This window comes from Lynx rufus, unplaced genomic scaffold, assembly GCF_022079265.1.
Source record: "Lynx rufus isolate CCGP_SWC_20201006 ecotype Redwood Valley unplaced genomic scaffold, mLynRuf1.p SCAF_7, whole genome shotgun sequence".
NCBI classification, from domain to species: Eukaryota; Metazoa; Chordata; class Mammalia; order Carnivora; family Felidae; genus Lynx; species Lynx rufus.
Window position 1 is genome coordinate 34,572,238 of NW_025814889.1, and position 18,374 is coordinate 34,590,611.

General features: G+C 38.3%; 1 protein-coding gene across 1 annotated transcript in view; it reads right to left on the reverse strand.

Moving 5' to 3' along the window:
• LOC124502645 (cat eye syndrome critical region protein 2) overlaps positions 1–18,374 on the reverse strand; it is a 77,842-nt gene that overhangs the window by 23,742 nt on the left and 35,726 nt on the right. The window contains exons 7-8 of the mRNA XM_047067361.1: positions 17,765–17,848; positions 7,252–7,405 (exon numbers count right to left, since the gene is read on the reverse strand). Coding sequence (XP_046923317.1) covers positions 7,252–7,405; positions 17,765–17,848 — 238 coding nt within the window. The remainder of the gene's footprint in view (positions 1–7,251; positions 7,406–17,764; positions 17,849–18,374) is intronic.

Sequence of the window (18,374 nt, forward strand, 5' to 3'; positions counted from 1 at the left end):
TCTCTACTTTAGGGTTTAATAATCTCTTGGAAGCCTCGGTTGAGAAAAGCTCTGCCCAGCTCCATTTTTTTATTATTTGTTATTCTATTATAATTGCCATTATTTATTGACCAAATTATCTTCCTCACCAATTATTTGCATATTCTCAAATACAGTCTGTCAGACTTTCTATTTTACTAGGTCTGAAAATAACAAGTTGTCCCATTAAACTCCTAAGGTAATCATTGATTTTTATAAAATATCATTATGGGGACACCTAGGTAAGTCAGTTGGTTAAGCGTCTGACCCCTGATACCAGCTCAGGTCAATGATCTCACAGTTGTTTTCTTTCTTTCTTTTTAAGTTCTTGCCACCAGTGTTATCATTCTTTTTCTTTTTTTTTAATGTTTATTTATTTTGAGAGAGAGAGAGCGAGCATGAGCTGGGGAGGGGCAGGGAGAGGGAGACACAGAATCTGAAGCAGACTCCAGGCTCTGAGCTGTCAGCACAGAGCCTGATATGGGGCTCAAACCTACAAACTGGGAGATCATGACCTGAGCCAAAGTTGGATGCTTAACCGACTGAGCCCTACAGATGCCCTATGCATCTGGCTCCAAGCTGACAGCATGAAGGTTGCTTGGGATTCTCTCTTTCTCTATCTTGCCCTTGCCCACTCCATGGGTGCATACTCTCTCAAAAATAAACTAGATTTTAAACTTATTTCATGTTTTTTGTTCATTTTCTTTTTTTAGTGCTCAAAAATATCCAATGATCGGGTGCCTGGGTGGCTCAGTCAGTTCAGATCTGAGTTCAGCTCAGGTCATGGTCTCATGGTTCATGAGTTTGAGCCCCGCGTCGGGCTCTGTGCTGACAGCTCAGAGCCTGGAGCCTGCTTTGGATTCTGTGTCTCCCTCTTTTCTCTGCCCCTCCCCCACTTGCACTCTGTCTCGCTCTCAAAAATAAATAAAACAAACAAACAAACAAAAATCCAATGTTGGCCAGTGAGAATATATCTTTTGACAGAACTTTCAGGAGTCTTTGATGCTTCCTTGCTTTCTCTTATAAAATAATCTAGGCTCACACCTTATATTTTTTCTGCCCTAGTACTGAAATCAGTCATTTCTCCAAAGAATCTTGGTTCCTTCTGGAAGGAAATGATATTTAGAGGACACTATTATGTAGTAAAAATTCCCATTGTTATTAAGTCATGTTTACAAATTATTCATATTAACACTTAAAATGAATCCAACTACTTGGCTTTATTCTTATTAGTTATGATAGTTTCTTGACATTTTATTGGAGTTTCAAATCATACATTCCTTAAACTATACATTTAATATGTATGTAGTTCTATAATATAAATACACAAATATTCTTCCTTTATAGAGAACACCCTGTGAAACAATATAATACAGAATAAAAGCAATGATAGAAAAAAATCTTTTCTTCTTGACTTTAAGAAGGAATACCTCTAACGTTTCCCATTAAAGTGGATATTGGTTAAGGAAGTTCCCTTCTTTTGTAAGTCTATGGAGATTGCCATAATCTAAAATTCAGATTTCTAGCTTCCAGAACTATGAGAAAATTAAATTTCTGTTTTAAACTATCTAGTTATGGAGGCTTGGAAAATTAATATAAAATTCAACCCATTTTCTCCTGAATCCTATTATTACTCCTGAGAAGTCTATCACTGTTACAGAACATCCTTTAAGGTAATTTATCTTTTCCAAACTGATTACTATAAAAACATTTTCTTAACCTTTATTTTTTGAGAGACTGAGTGTGAGTGGGGGCGGGGCAGAGAAAGAGAGAGTCACAGATTCTGAAGCAGGCTCCAGGCTCTGAGCAGTCAGCACAGAGCCTGACATGGGGCTCAAATTCAAAACCACGAGATCATGACCTGAGCCGAAGTTGGATGCTCAACTGGCTGAGCCACCCAGGTGCCCCTCCAAACTGATTACTTCAAATATCTGTGGGTCATAGGTTCTATAATTCATTACCATGGGTCTACATGTAATTTATATCCAGTTTACATTTCTTCTTCTTTTAACTTTGAGGATTTGTGTTTTTCATCAAATCAAGAAAATTCTCAACCATTCTAAATATTTTCTCTGCCTCATTCTCTTGATTCTTTCATTTTAGAACTTATAGTAGGCACACACTGGATTTTTCATGTTAGATAACACCTAAATTATTAAGCTATCAATATCAAGCTTGTAAGCTCTAAATCCATTACTTTTCCATTCTTTGCTAGTTTTATATTTTGCCAACAGGGAGTACCAGAGGAAAAATGATAGGATGAGGGTAAGGGTTTTCTTTCTTCCTGTTTGTTATCACTGTTCAACACCATGCTAGGAATGGTCCTTCATCTGGGACCAGATGAACCAACCCAGTTGGTTTTGATAAGCGGGTTCTTTTTGGTAGTCCCAGAACCAGGCTTGCTGCTTGCCTGTTCCAACTGGGCAGAGCCCCTCAACTTCTAGGTTGTGATAACCTAACTTCTTCTCTTTGCTCTTCTTTGTGCTATCTCACAAGTCTCTTTTAACTTTTTTATTTTTCTGACTTCCATTTAACCAAAGACCCATTTGAAATTCTTTGTGTTGAGGTGGTTCAGTCAATTAGCATCTGACTCTTGATTTTGGCTCAGGCCATGATCTCGTGGTTTGTGAGTCTAAGCCCCATGTTGGGCTCTACGCTTACAGCGCAGAGCCTGCTTAGGATTCTCTCTCTCTCTCTCTCTCTCTCTCTCTCTCTCTCTCTGCTCCTCCCCCCATGTATGTGCACGAGCTCTCTCTCTCTTTTTTACATAAAAAAAAAGTAAAATTCTTTGTGTTGAAATATCTAGCATAAGTTTTGTTTTCATGACTGGACACTGAAAGATTAACAAGTAACTTTTTATCTTAGTGCTGCATTCCATGTAATATCCCAGACATACCTTCTAGTTGACTGATTCTCTTTTCACACATACCCAAAGCTGTTTAATATTCCAATAACCTATACCTTACATTTCCAGGAGTTCTATTTGTTTCCTTGAATCTGCCTGTCATTTTCAACAAGGTTACTTTTTTCTTATGTTTCCAATATCTTCTTTTTTAAATATCTGATAGTACTGAATCTATTTCTTTTTTGTCTGCTGTAACTACCAACAACTACTGCTCACAGTGGTGCTTCCTTATTTGCTTTGAAATTCTTATCACCTCTTCATCCTTGTCAGGAATTTACTGATGGTTGTCATTTCTGGGGTAGGGGTAGAGCATCCCTAGACAGACCACTCCATACCCACAACTTATCCTGTTTTTAGTTACCATAAAAACAGTGCCTGATAACTTCCTTTACTTGGCTAAGATATCAGATATGCTTTTTTTTTTTTTAAGCTTATTTATTTATTTTGAGAGAGACAGAGATAGCCTGTTGGAGGGGTGGGAGACAGACAGAGAGGAAGACAGAGAGAATCCCAAGCAGGCTCTGTGTTGGCAGTGCAGAGCCTGACATGGGACTTGAACGCATGAAACCATGAGATCATGACCTGAGCTGAAACCAAGAGTTGGACACTTAAACAACTGAGCCACCCAATCACCCTCAGATATGTTCTTAAAAAGGGTGTTTATACAATGTTAGACAAAATATTGTAACATATATATTACAAATAGAATTTATATGTATTTGAGGGGCGCCTGGATGGCTCAGTAGATTGAGCGTCTGACTTCAGCTCAGGTCATGATCTCATGGTTTGTGAGTCTGAACTCCACATTGAGCTTGCTGCTGTCAATGTAGAGCCTGCTTCAGATCCTCTGTCCCCCTTTCTGTCCCTCCCCTGTTCATGCTTTCTCTTTCAAAAATAAATAAACATTAAGGAGAATAAAGAATTTCTATGTATTTGAGGCAAGAAGAATTTTTAGGTTACATATCAACCATACTGAGAGATGAGAAAGTCTCAATGATGTCCATTTCCATACTGATTTGTTCAACTTGGTATGAATATTTATGTCACAATCCAGTTTTACTTCCTATACAAGTATCATACTAATAAAAAGCAGTGCATTTATTTGGGCTTTTCTTTCTTTTGGTTTAAAAAAAAACCTTTTTTTAACGTTTATTCATTTTTGACAGAGACAGAGTGCAAGCGAGGGTGGGGCAGAGAGAGAGGGAGACACAGAACCTGAGGCAGGCTCCAGGCTCTGAGCTGTCAGTGTAGGCCCAATGTGGGGTTTGAATCCACGAACCGGAGATTGTGACCTGAGCCGAAGTCAGATGCTTAAGTGACTGAGCCACCCAGGTGACCCAGCTTAAAAAAACTTTTAAAAAAGAGTAAAATTTACCTTTTAAATCATTTTAAGTGTACAATTCAGTAATATTAAGTACACTCACAGTATTGTGCAACTGTTACCATTTCCAGAACTTTTACATCATCCTAAACATTAGAAACTCTGTACCTTTAGTAAGAACTCCCCATTTCCTTCCTCTTGGCTTATTTTATTTATTATAATATCTTCAAGGTTCATCCATGTTGTAGACTGTGTCAGAATTTCATTCCTTTTTAAGGATGAATAATAAACCATCATCGGTATAAACCTTACTTTGTTTATCCATTCATGCATTTCTGAACATTTCGGTTCTTTCCATCTTTTGGCTTCTACTTTTTCTTAATCCACTTCTCACTTTTCAAATTTCTTGAAACAAATGAAAGCTATGAGCCCTTTCCTTGGAAATATGTGTTCATGTCCTATCACATTAATTTTGCCAGCAATTTCAGGGGATCCCTATTCTAGTGACTGCCTGTCAACACTGCTGGGATGACAGGGTAGAAAGAGAAACGTATAATAGACTAAAACTAACTGATAGGTTCTGTGCTCCCTTTACAGACTGATCTTAAACAGTGTAAAATTTTTTGTTTTACCATCACCACAGATAAATATTATTCGTTATGGTAAAAGGACCTACATAATGAAATCCTCTTTGAATTTACTGTCACAAAAAGCTTATTTCTCTGAATTAACTATTTTAAACTTTAAAGTTATCAGTGAATAAATTCTCAATTAAAAAATCCATTATTCTCCCTGCCCTTTTCACTTAGCTTCTAAGAATTCAGGAAAAGTTTGTTCCTATTTTACAGCCTGTAAAAACTCTCTTTATGGGGCGCCTGGGTGGCGCAGTTGGTTAAGCGTCTGACTTCAACCAGGTCACGATCTCGCGGTCCGTGAGTTCGAGCCCCGCGTCAGGCTCTGGGCTGATGGCTCAGAGCCTGGAGCCTGTTTCCGATTCTGTGTCTCCCTCTCTCTCTGCCCCTCCCCCGTTCATGCTCTGTCTCCCTCTGTCCCAAAAATAAATAAACGTTGAAAAAAAAAATTAAAAAAAAACCAACAAAACTCTCTCTACAGTTCCCCCATGATAACTATTATTTGTGAGCTTGTTGTGTGCTGGGGACTACCCATTTTTTAATTTAATCCTTCTAACAAGGTCTACAAAGCCATGGTCTGACCCCTGGTTATCTCTGTGAACTCATTTCCTGCCAATCTTCCCCCTGCTTTGTTCACTTTGATCCAGCCACAATGACCTTCTTCCGTGTATATTCCCTCCACAGTGCTTTTGCACTTGCTATTTCCTCTGCTTGCTATGCTCTTCTCCCATCAGATGTTCATATGGGACCTTCGTTCACTTCATTACTATATGTCACATATTCAGAAAGGGCTTTAGGTTTATTTATTTATTTTGAGAGAGAGAGCGAGAGCGAGTGAGCACGTGTGCAAGCAGAGGGAGGGAGAGAGGGAGGGAGGCAGTGGGAGGAGAGAGGGAGGGAGGGAGTGAGAGGAGGCGGGGGGGGGGAGGGAGAGGGAGAGAGAGAGAGAGAATCCCATACAGACTTGGCACTGTCAGTGCAGAGCCTGATACAGGGCTTGATCCTAAGATCATGACCTGAGTTGAAACCAAGAGTAGAACACTTAATTGACCGATCCACGTAGATGTCCACATAGAGGGCTTTCGTGACAATCTTATTTAAATGCCACCTGCACCATGTCACTCTTTATCTCTAAACCTGTTTTCTTCTTTAGATCTTTCACTACTATTGATGATCCTACAATATTTGTTTATTGTTTCTTCCCACCACTGAAATGGAAACTCCATGAAAGGATTAATTTATTCTGTTTAATATCTATATTCCAAGAACAACACCTGGCATAGAATGGGTGCTCTAAATATATTTGTTGATTTAAAGAACAATCTATAACATAGGCATTATTAATCATACAGGTATAGATACTAAGCCATAAAAATAAATTTTAAACCTGTTTGTATAAAAGTCAAATGACAATAGTGTAGCCAGTTAAGAGTCCCAGTGAAAATTACAGAATCCCCTTAAAAAATATAAAGGAATAAAAGCCACAGTTGCTGTCTCAAGGAATTTAAATCTAGCACTGGAAATAAAACCTATGAAACATTTTACAAGTAGGACATACTACATACTGTGACACAGGCTAAATTTGTAGATTAAATGCCCTAAGGGTTTTATAACGAAGAAATGATCAAAGTTGGAATGGGTTTAACCTATGAAGAAACAGAAGGCACCACTTCCTCTTAATGGGAGGAAGAAAAGCACTTAATAAGGCCAGAATCCATTAAATTTCACACCCAAAATTTATTTAAATTTTGCAATGAAACATTGCATTAAAGAGGAAAACACAGGCCATGTAGTTTTATTAAAAACTTAAAATATTCAATACATTTACTTAAAAGAAAAGAAATACTGATCTATATTCAGCTAAGCCAAATGATCTGTTACCACGATTTATTAGGTTCAGCTTATAAATACAACTGCTATCTGACACATCTAGGGACAGTCATTATCCTTCATATTAATTGCAAATGAAAGAAAAATCTCATTACACCAGACGAACACCTGGACGTAAGTCTGAGAAAACTATTCTGTCCTAATAAAATTAATGGTAATATTCTAAATTTGTATAGTGCCATACATGAAAAAAAATCTGTAAGACTTTTCTTTAGCACATTTCAACTGTGCTTAAAGTTATTTCTGTGAAACTTGTCATCAATACTTTAGTATTGTTTTCTATGTTACATGAGGAATGTATATAGATGAGAGGAAGGAGCATGAGACTGAAAGGAAAACCAAGAATGACAAATACAAGTGCTGTAGAAGGAAAGCAAATGTAAGAAGACTGGATCCAAGACACAGCACAGTTAACAAGATATTTAATAGAAATTGCCAGAGGAGGGTTATTCCCATACCCCATGTACTGTGCAGAACCTACGTACCTTCCACTGCCTTGACCTTTTCCTCCAACTCTCGTTTCCTCTCTTCCTTTAACATCTGCTCCTGCTCCTTCTTCTGCACTGCTAGGAGAATCTGACGTTCTTCCTCCTCCTCTTTGCGCTTCTGTTTTTCTATTCTGGTAAGCACAGGGGTCTCCTGGAAAGAGCCAATCAAGTGTATAGAGTCAATACACAATCATGTAAGATCAGTTCTCTGCTCTAAGATTCAAGTTTTACTGAATTCAATTTATTTAATAAATAATATTAGGTAGGGAGCTTATACCCACAAGTTGATCTTATCTATAGAATAAATATATGGATGAACATTAAAACACAATGGCAATTTAAACCAAGGTAAACGTGTTGGTCTCAACAATCTACATTTTGGGAGATAATGCTATGAATATGCTGGACCAGAGAAGAGAAACTGAGGCAGTTTGGAGACACCACTCTTACAGATTTACTATTTGAGAAAAGTGACATCTTAAAAAGTACTCTCATCTAAACAAACTTCAAAAAAAGAAGAACATAGGGTCATGATTTCAGGGTGCATGACTTTAAAACCCTTAACTTTAATACTTTACTAACAAAACAATGAATAAAATTAAGAGTTTGGTGGAAGGGGCTACCATTTTGCCTTAAGATACCTAGAGGCAATTGTACAGAAATTCATAAAATTACTCAGATTGGCTATCATCTTCCCTTGTTTTTCACACAAACAATTAATATAAACATTTCAGATGGTAACTGGGAAAGTGATTATCTACGAAATCTAACAAAAGATAAGGGAAAATAGGACCATTACCATCATAATGTATGAAAGTTTTACTCTGCATATTTTCCAATATAACTAGTTCCAAGCCATTCTGTAAACCAGAATAGTGAAGCTAGGGCTGAAATTGTTTATTTTCAATTCTTCCTTTGCCTTTTGTGATGTGAAAGCTAGAACTTTTAAGAAAAATTTTTATTGAAGAGTAACTGTTCCCTGTATATAGAATTGCAGAGACAGAAAAATGAATCCAGTATCAACAAAGGGAGAATTCACAATACCCTCACAGAAAAGATAACATTAACTATTCCATTTTAAGGAAACCTTAATCAGGAATGTGAAGCTTTTCATCACACATCTTTTTGGTAGTAAGAAGACCTAAGGAATCTGCTGTACTGGATACATTTTCAAAAAATTTTATGCCATAGACATTACACAAGTGCTCTTTTTAAAGGGAGAAAAGAGACAAATGCATATTGACCTTTACAAGTCACTTATACGTCTCCACTGAACACTGAAAGTGCTCTGATTAAAATTTTCTATTATTTTCTTTATGGTCTTTGAAACCAAGTTCAGATTCTCATTTGACGCAGAATTCAGAAGTGCTCTTGCCTAGATAGTAGACCTTCCCAAAGTCACTTGACCTTTCAAATTCTATGAGCCTAAGTTTGTTACCTACAAGGTAAAAATCTAAAATGAATGAGAAAGGAGAGATGAATATGGAAAAAAAAAAAACAAACCCCAAAAAACAAACCCAAAACACCCAAACAAACCGAAAAACAAAATAACCATTATCACACCTAACATTGTAAAACTAAAGGAAGTTTCCTAAAATCTTTATCCTATAACCAGAGCAGGTAGTTGAGATACACTGGATATTTTTTCTGAAATGGGGATGCTACTGACATTAAGGAACATTCTTCTGAAGAATGCTAATCTAGCTATTGCCTGCTAAATGTTAGTTAGGCACCTTCTCTCCATTACACAAGTAGCTGCCCCCCCCCTCCAAGTCCTTAATTATTGCAACCCAGCTGAGAAGTTATAATGGAACAGATACCCCTAACAACTGATAGGATGGGAGAAGTGGAGGAGAGGAAAACTAAGCCTGGTCAAAGGAATTATTTCACTTGAATAAAACTGTAGTGGTTTCTATATAATGTATGTGTGTATTCTGCTTCTCCTTGCCAAAGGATAGCAGGTGAGAGCATGTGAAATATTCTTCCTTCAACCAGCACAAGGGGATATTAATTAGGGTCAGCATTTTATTAAGGACTAAAGCAATTCAAGCTAATGACTTATGAATGGAAGCATTAAGTCACATAAGAATCATCTGTAAATAAACATGGGAGGTGTTTCATGTTTGAAGATGATGGAAGGGGTGAAAAATAGTTAATTATTTAATTAACCAAAAGAATATCTATAAAATTCTTTTTGCAACGAATATGATTATTCTTTAAATTTTTTTTTTAATTTTTATTTATTTTTGAGAGAGAGAGACAGAGCACAAGTGAGGGAGGGGTAGAGAAAGACACAGAATCTGAAGCAGGAACCAGGCTCTGAGCTGTCAGCACAGAGCCCGACAAAGGTTTCTGAACTCATGAACTGTGAGATCATGACCTGAGCCAAAGTTGGATGCTTAACTGACTAAGGCACCCGGGTGATCGTATTATTGTTTTTTAAAAAATATTTATTTATTTATTATTTATTTAAATATTTTTCCTTAATGTTTATTTATTTTTGAGAGAGAGAGAGAGAGAGAGAGAGAGAGAGAGAGACAGAGCGAGTGCACAGTGGGAGAGAGGCAGACACAGAATCTGAAGCAGGCTCCAGGCTCTGAACTGTCAGCACAGAGCCTGATGCAGGGCTTGAACTCACCAACTGCGAGATTGTGACCTTAACTGAAGTCAGACACCCAACCGATTGAGCCACCCAGACTCCTGTAATGTTTATTTATTTTTAAGATGGGGGAGGCACAGAGAGGGAAGCAGAGGATCCGAAGCAGACTAAGAGCTAAGAGCCTGATAGCTAAGAGCCTATGTGGGGCTAACAGCCTGATGTGGGGCTTGAACACCTGAACAGGCGGATCATCACCTGAACTGAAGTCAGACAGACACTTAACCAACTGAGCTACCGAAGCACCCCAACAAAGTATTATTCTTACTATGTAAAGATACCTTACAAATCAATTAACAATAGCCCCCCCACAAAACAAATGGAACATGAATATCAAATTCAGAAGAGATACATAAACCACATCCATGATCAAAAAGAAAAGTAAAACAGCCTTTTCTTTTTTTTTCATATTTTAATTAATTTCTTTTTTAAAATTTACATCCAAGTTAGTTAGCATATAGTGCAACAATGATTTCAGGAGTAGATTCCTTAATGCCCCTTACCCATTTAGCCCATCCCCCCCCTCACACAACCCCTCCAGCAACCTGTTTGGTCTCCATAAATAAGAGTCTCTTATGTTTTGTCCCCCTCCCTGTTTTTATATTATTTTTGCTTCCCTTCACTTATGTTCATCTGTTTTGTCTCTTAAAGTCCTCATGAGTGAAGTCCTATGATATCTGTCCTTCTCTGACTAATTTCACTTAGCATAATACCCTCTAGTTCCATCCACGTAGTTGCAAATGGCAAGATTTCATTATTTTTGATTGCCGAGTAATACTCCATTGTATATATGTACCACATCTTCCTTATCCATTCATCCATCGATGGACATTTGGGCTCTTTCCATACTTTGGCTATTGTTGATAGTGCTGCTATAAACATCGGGGTGCATGTGCCCCTTCAAAACAGCATATCTGTATCCCTTGGATAAATACCGAGTAGTGCAATTGCTGGGCCGTACGGTAGTTCTATTTGTAATTTTTTGAGGAACCTCCATACTGTCTTTCAGAGTGGCTGCACCAATTTGCATTACCACCAGCAGGGCAGAATAGATACTTTTTCTCTGCATCCTTGCCAACATCTGTTGTTGCCTGAGTTGTTAATGTTAGCCATTCTGACAGGTGAGAGGTGGTATCTCACTCTGGTTTTGATTTGTATTTCCCTGATGGTGAGTGATGTTGAGAATCTTTTCATGTGTTAGTTGGCCTTCTGGATGTCTTCTTTGGAGAAGTGTCTATTCATGTCTTTTGCCCATTTCTTCACTGGGTTATTTATTTTCTGGGTGTTGAGTCTGGTAAGTTCTTTATAGATTTTGGATGCTAAAATCCTTTATTTGATATGTTGTTTGCAAATATCTTCTCCTAAAATAGCATTTTCACTTACAAAATAGTGAAGGATGATAAAAGGTGATACATTTGCAAAAATGTGGTAAAGTGAATGCTATCAACTTGTTGGAGCACAGGTGGTTTGGAGGATAGTTTGGATATAAAAATCAAGAACGCTAGGGGCCCCTGGGTGGCTCAGTTGGTTAAGGGTCCAACTTCAGCTCAGGTCATGATGTTGCGGTTCGTGAGTTTAAGTCCCTTGTTGGGCTCTGTGCTGACAGCTCAGAGCCTGAAGCCTGCTTCAGACTCTGTCTCCCTCTCTGTCTGTCCCTTCCCCACTTGAGTTCGGTTTCTCTCTCTCTCTCAAAATTAAACAAACATTAAAAAAAAAAATGCCAGTTTTGTAATAAATGCCTAGAGAAAGAGCCTGAAGCAAATAGGTAAAAGTGTAGTACTGATGATTCGTGAATTGTTAGAGTACTATAGTCTTTTAATGTAGTCCACCAAGTTTTCTTGAAGAGCAGGTAAATTCTTCTGGATTTAAAATAACTCCTTCCCAAGTAAGGGGGAATGAACTAGTATTACATATTCTGAAATGATCTAATTTTTATTGACTTTTTACTCCCTCTATATGATCCCTGTTAAAAGTCAAAAATTAAAATATGTTAAAGTACCCAAAGGTTAGAACATGTAGATTTTTTACTTAAAAAAAAAAATTTTTGGGGGGCGCCTGGGTGGCGCAGTCGGTTAAGCGTCCGACTTCAGCCAGGTCACGATCTCGCGGTCCGGGAGTTCGAGCCCCGCGTCGGGCTCTGGGCTGATGGCTCAGAGCCTGGAGCCTGTTTCCGATTCTGTGTCTCCCTCTCTCTCTGCCCCCCCCCGTTCATGCTCTGTCTCTCTCTGTCGCAAAAATAAATAAACGTTGAAAAAAAAATTAAAAAAAAAAAATTTTTTTTAATGTTTATTTTGTAAATGAGAGCTGGTGCACAGGAGCAAGAGAGTGGTGGTGGTGGGGGGAGATCTGAAGTGGGCTCTGCACTGACAGCAGCAAGCCAGATGTGGGGCTTGAACTCACAAAAGGCCAGATCATGATCTGAGCTGAAGTGAGATGCTTAATTGACAGAACCACACAGGTACCCCAGAACTTGCAGATTTTTTAAGATGAGGTACTAAAAATTGATTATAAATAGCTTAAGTTATTTTGGTAACAATGAAGCAGGAATCCCAAAGTTTGGGATAATTACAGATGTAAAAAATTTTCTGCTAAATCAGAGGCCCTACATCATTTAAAAACTATATAAAACTTACTCTCAATAAGTTTTTGTTAAAAATCAAAGTGAAATTCACATAAAATTAACAATTGTGAAGTGTATAACTCAGTGGTATTTAGTACATTCACTATGTTATGTAACCACTACCTACATTAGGTTGCAAAATATTTTTAGTACCCCAAAAGAAAACACTGAACCCATCAGCCAGCCAGTCCTTACTCCCCACTCCTGCAGCACCTGGCAACCACTGATCTGCTCTGTCTCTGTGGATTTACTTGCTCTGAATATGTCATATGATTGGAATTACACAGTATGTATCTCTTCAGTTGTGTTTTCAATGAATTAATATTTATGCTAAGCATGTAAGATACAACAGTTGAGTAACTTAAATTTATAGCATATTAAAAAAGCTTATTAGACAATTCAATAGCAAAAAAAACCCCAATCTTTTTCTTCTTAAAAAAATGAGCAGAGGGGCGCCTGGGTGGCTCAGTCAGTTGAGCGCCTGACTTTGGCTCAGGTCATGATCTCACAGCTCTGTGGGTTCGAGCCCCACATCGGGCTCTGTGCTGACGGCTCAGAGCCTGGAGCCTGCTTCAGATTCTGTGTCTCCCTCTCTCTGCCCCTAACCCACTTGCATTCTGTCTCTGTCTCTCTCAAAAATAAGTAAACATTAAAAAAAATTAAAAAAAAAAATGAGCAGAGAACCTGAACATTTTTCCAAAGAAAAGACACAGAAAGCCAACAGCCTACATGAAACATTCCTAATCATCAGGGAAATGAAAATCAAAACCACAATGAGATGTTATTACTTCACACCTGTTAGAATGGCTATCATTAAAAAGACAAGAAATAACAAGTGTTGGCAAGGATGCAGAGAAAAGGAAACCCTCATGCACTGTTGGTGGGAATGTAAATTGGTGTGTGGCTTTGTTTCATCATGTGCTATAATTTCAGCAGTTCTTATCTGATATGAATTCTCAACAATTATTATTTTATACAAATTGCATCATACAAATCTGAAAAAAAAAATCCATGCTATGTACCAAGAATCTGTTTTAAAAATTTTGTTCTTGGGGTGCCTGGGTGGCTCAGTTGGTTAAGTGTCTTGACTTCGGCTCAGGTCATGATCTTGCCGTTCCTGAATTTCGAGCCAGCATCAGGCACTGTGCTGACAGGTCAGAGCCTGGAGCCTGTTTTGGATTCTGTGTCTTCCTCTCTCTCTGCCCCTCCCCTGCTCACACTCCGTGTCTCTCTCTCAAAAATAAATAAACATTAAAAAAAAATTAAAAATTTTTGTTCTCATTTCCAGCAGTACACCACCCCAAGCTAAAGCAAATATTAATGAAAATACCACTGAAGGATAGGACTCACTGCCTGGAGACACTTTTAGTAATGTTTCAATTTTTAATAGTTTAAACACTAAGAGTTTAAAGAACAAGTACAACCAAAGGAACAAAAACAAAACAAAAAAACCCTGAACAGTTAACAAAATTCTTATGCTGTTTGACACTGCATTTGTTTTTCCTTTATAAGTGGTCAGTTGTATAAGTGGGGGGGGGGGTATCTAAATTCTTTATTTTTTTTTTATTTTTTAAATGTTTTATAGATAAGAGACCTGCTAGAATCAAGGGGGGGATTTTAATGAGAAGCTAATTAGAGACACCACTTTGAAATCCTCTAAAGTATTATAAATAGAATCCGGTTGAAGCAGTGCCTAGACTCCCCTTCCGTGCTCCCCCCTCACCCAGGGCAGGTTATCAGACACCCTGGCACCCTTGCCACCTTTAGTAGCACACTTGAGACCATACCACCACAAAGAGGTCCCTAGTAAGAGTAATGTCCAGAGTGTCCTGACAAAAATAACCAATGCAGCCCTAATCTCAGAGTTTAGAAAGACTATCTCCCTTCGCTAATATTTTCCCCAGGAGTCACAATTAAAAGACTTTTTGAGGCAAAAAGATTGGACTCCTAGGTAACCAATATAGGTCAGACATGCTGCCTAAAAGGTTTTAATGGCCTGATGTTTCTCTGCTGCTTAAACAAAAGCACAAAACTCATAACACATCTAAGGTTTTCTCTAGGACACTGGGTACCGGAACAGATATTCAGGAGCTCTACAATTCCATGGTTAGTTACAACTAAAACTAAAGAAAACAGAAAAAAAAGAATATTATAAAGAATAACTAAAAGAAGAAATTTTAGTATCTGAAGTAAGCTTTGCTTACAGCCATGAAAAACAAATTTTAGATCTGTATTCAGATTACTATGTAATGTGAAATGTACATTAAGGCATTTAGGACTCAGTACAGGGACAATGAACAGAAAATAGGAAAGAGAACTTTCAAAGAGGTGTTAACTCTTAAGGTACTGAAGAAAGTGGAGAGGACACAACAAAAGGAGCTAGAAAACCATTTGAGAACTATGGCTGGATACCAATTACCAAAGGCCATTCTGAAACTAATGATGCTATAGGAAAGAAGAGACTGGGGAGACTGAAGTCAGTCATGACAGAATTGCCAATCATTAAAAGTTGGGTAATTTATCTACTGGCAAGAGCATGTCTATGAACTGAAAAACAGAAATAAAGGTTAAATGCAAATATATTTAAGTAAATAAAAATTTATAAATTAATTTTTTCCTTTTTTTAGGCTCAAGGTAGAATGTATTTAGTTAATGATAAGATCTCTGTAAAACAAATTATGCTGTCACCTGAATTTAAGTCATGAAAACATTACTCTGAGGCAGTAAGAAGCTCCATACTTTCTAAGACCACTAAACTATGTGATATTCAACAAAACATAATGCTAAAAGGCATTAAAAAGTTAAAAAGTACAGAGACTGTAAGAACTGCCCAGCACAGAGTGTGGATTTGAGATTGAAATTAGCAACAAAGAAAAACCTCTGGTAAAAGAAGAGTGAGGAAATGGAGGTTTCAGAGGATTGAGGGCCGTGAGTACAAGGCACCTTCTATATAACCTTCACAGACTGGGAAGGGGGATCTAGGGAAATCACTTGCTGGGTGCTTTCATTGTGACTGTCTCTCTCTGAATTCCACTCTCCTATTGGACTTCCAGCATCAAATGTATCATCACCTGCAATCAAGTTCCTTTGGCCTCACATTCCTTTACCACCTTGACAATTTTTAAATCTCAGTAAATGTAAGTATCAATTTTGTCCCTTCCTATACGTGTGCTGCTAAAGTCATTTAACTACCCTAAACTATGGTACAAAATGAAAATGCCCAAACATAGTCGGCTTCTGGATGTGGGGAAACCCTTTTTTTAATAAATTAGTTGTTGACCTAAATATTGTGTCTTCATTAGATCTCCATTCTCACCTTCAGAGGATAGATGAACATCCAATGTGAACTCCTAACGTTTTCCTGCCCCATCAAAGTTTGTGTCTTTAACTTAGGAGAAACGGGAGAAACTCCATGGCAAGGCCCTGCTTCGTAGGCACTTCACCTTACCAGAGTCAGCTACATGCAGTCTCTTTCTCATTCATGGACATCTTTCATGTCCATGCTATATCTCAATTTAAAAAAATGAAAATTCCACAAGCTCTCCTCAACCCTGCTTCCTCTTTACTTTTTCACAATTTGTTTTCTTTCACTGTCATGTTTTTCTTTTTTTTTTAATTTTTTTTTTAATGTTTTATTTATTTTTGAGACAGAGACAGAGCATGAGCAGGGGAGGGGCAGAGAAAGAGGGAGACACAGAGTCTGAAGCAGGCTCCAGGCTCTGAGCTGTCAGCACAGAGCCCGACGTGGGGCGCGAACCCACGGACCGCGAGATCATGACCTGAGCTGAAGTCGGACGCTCAACCGACTGAGCCACCCAGGCACCCCAACTGTCATATTTTTCAAAACAACAAGTACCATGATACTAATGACCCTCATGCACTAATGACCCTCACCTGCCACTCCCCGACCTCCACCATTTCCTCCATTTTATTTATTATTTTAAATGTTTATCTATTTTTGAGAGAAGAGAGAGGAGGGGCAGAGAGACAGGGAGACACAAAATCTGAAGCAGGCTCCAGGCTCTGAGCTGTCAGCACAGAGCCCGACGTGGGGCGCGAACCCACGGACCGCGAGATCATGACCTGAGCTGAAGTCGGACGCTCAACCGACTGAGCCACCCAGGCACCCCAACTGTCATATTTTTCAAAACAACAAGTACCATGATACTAATGACCCTCATGCACTAATGACCCTCACCTGCCACTCCCCGACCTCCACCATTTCCTCCATTTTATTTATTATTTTAAATGTTTATCTATTTTTGAGAGAAGAGAGAGGAGGGGCAGAGAGACAGGGAGACACAAAATCTGAAGCAGGCTCCAGGCTCTGAGCTGTCAGCACAAGCCCAACACAGGGCTCGAACTCACGAACTGTGAGATCACGACCTGAGCTGCAGTCAGACACTTAACCAACTGAGCCACCCAAGCACCCCTCATTTCCTCCATTTTAGACCTACATTTTCAGTAGCAGGGATTCCACTATTCTTTCCTGCTGGAAGTACACTGCTAATGGATTTCTTACTTTCCAGTGTTTCCTTAAAAAATCATTTATCATGGTGTGACCAGAAAGGTAGCTTCCTAAAACAAAGCTCTAATGACATAACCTCACTAACTACTGCCTGTCTATTGAAAATATAAGCTTGAGAGTCCGGAGACTCAAAAATTTCATCGTTCTGGCATTTTCTTCCACTATATATAACAACACATCTTATATGCCAGACACATCCAAATATATACTGTTCTTTTACCACATTTATATATCATCATGCCTCTGTGCTTTGTTTATATTATTCTTGTGTATTACTCTTCTGCCCCCACTATCCACCATCAAAATCTTAGTCATTCTCCAAGGTTCAGGTGAAGTATAGTTGTGCTTGCCTCAACTCCCCTTTCTTTGCCCACTACTAATTTTTTCCATTTTTGCAGTCATGAATTTCTACTATATAATATCTATTATAGTGCTTATCATTCTCACCTATATTAGATATGTATATGTTTATCATCACTGGAAATTAATTGTTAAGATCCAAAAGAGTGCAATGTCATATCTTACTTTTTAATGACTTCTTTTTCTAAAAGTGCATCTCATGTATAAGAATGCTCCATAAAAGTCTGAGATTTAGAAATTGAGGTAAAGGTAAATTAAAAAGTAGGAATAAAAGGAGTACCTGAAATAAAAATGGAACAATCCTTTTGAACACTTAAAACTCCTCTCTACTCTCACACACACTCACCTCTTGCTTGATGGATTTGACGGACAGGTGGTCAGACATCCACCTAGGCTGCAATTCTGCCTTTGTGCGCTGTGGACGCTTTCCCTATAGTTAGAAGTGAGGAAAAGAAAGGAAAAGACAGATTAGGGTGTTCTCAGCTACTGCTACTGCTGCTGCGAGGATTAGAGTGGCCTTTAAGGCACATGGGTTACGGCTTTACCTAAATAAGAGCCAAAGGTATCCTTTGGACAGTCAATAAAATGACTATTCAATTCCATAAGGTACCAAGCCAGTTTATTTTCTTAAAAGAAAAAAAGAAAAAAACAAAAAGCAAAAAACTTACAGACACCAAGTGTCTCCTCTATCAATCTTTATCACTGGCAAGAAACTCTTTTAACTATTTAGACACTAAAAAAAATATTTTGTTGCAAATTATTAAGAGAAAGCCATGTTTTACCACTTTTCACTGAAGGGAATGGCTCTGAAAGGAGGCATTACGAGCAGATGGAGGCAGAACTCCCCTAAAAGGCAGCTCAGTGGCAGCAGTGAGAAGTGAGGGTGGCTGCCTCAGCTGAGAACCAAAGTAGCAAGACAGAAGTGGGGAAAAAGACTCAGGGACCAGAAATCAGAG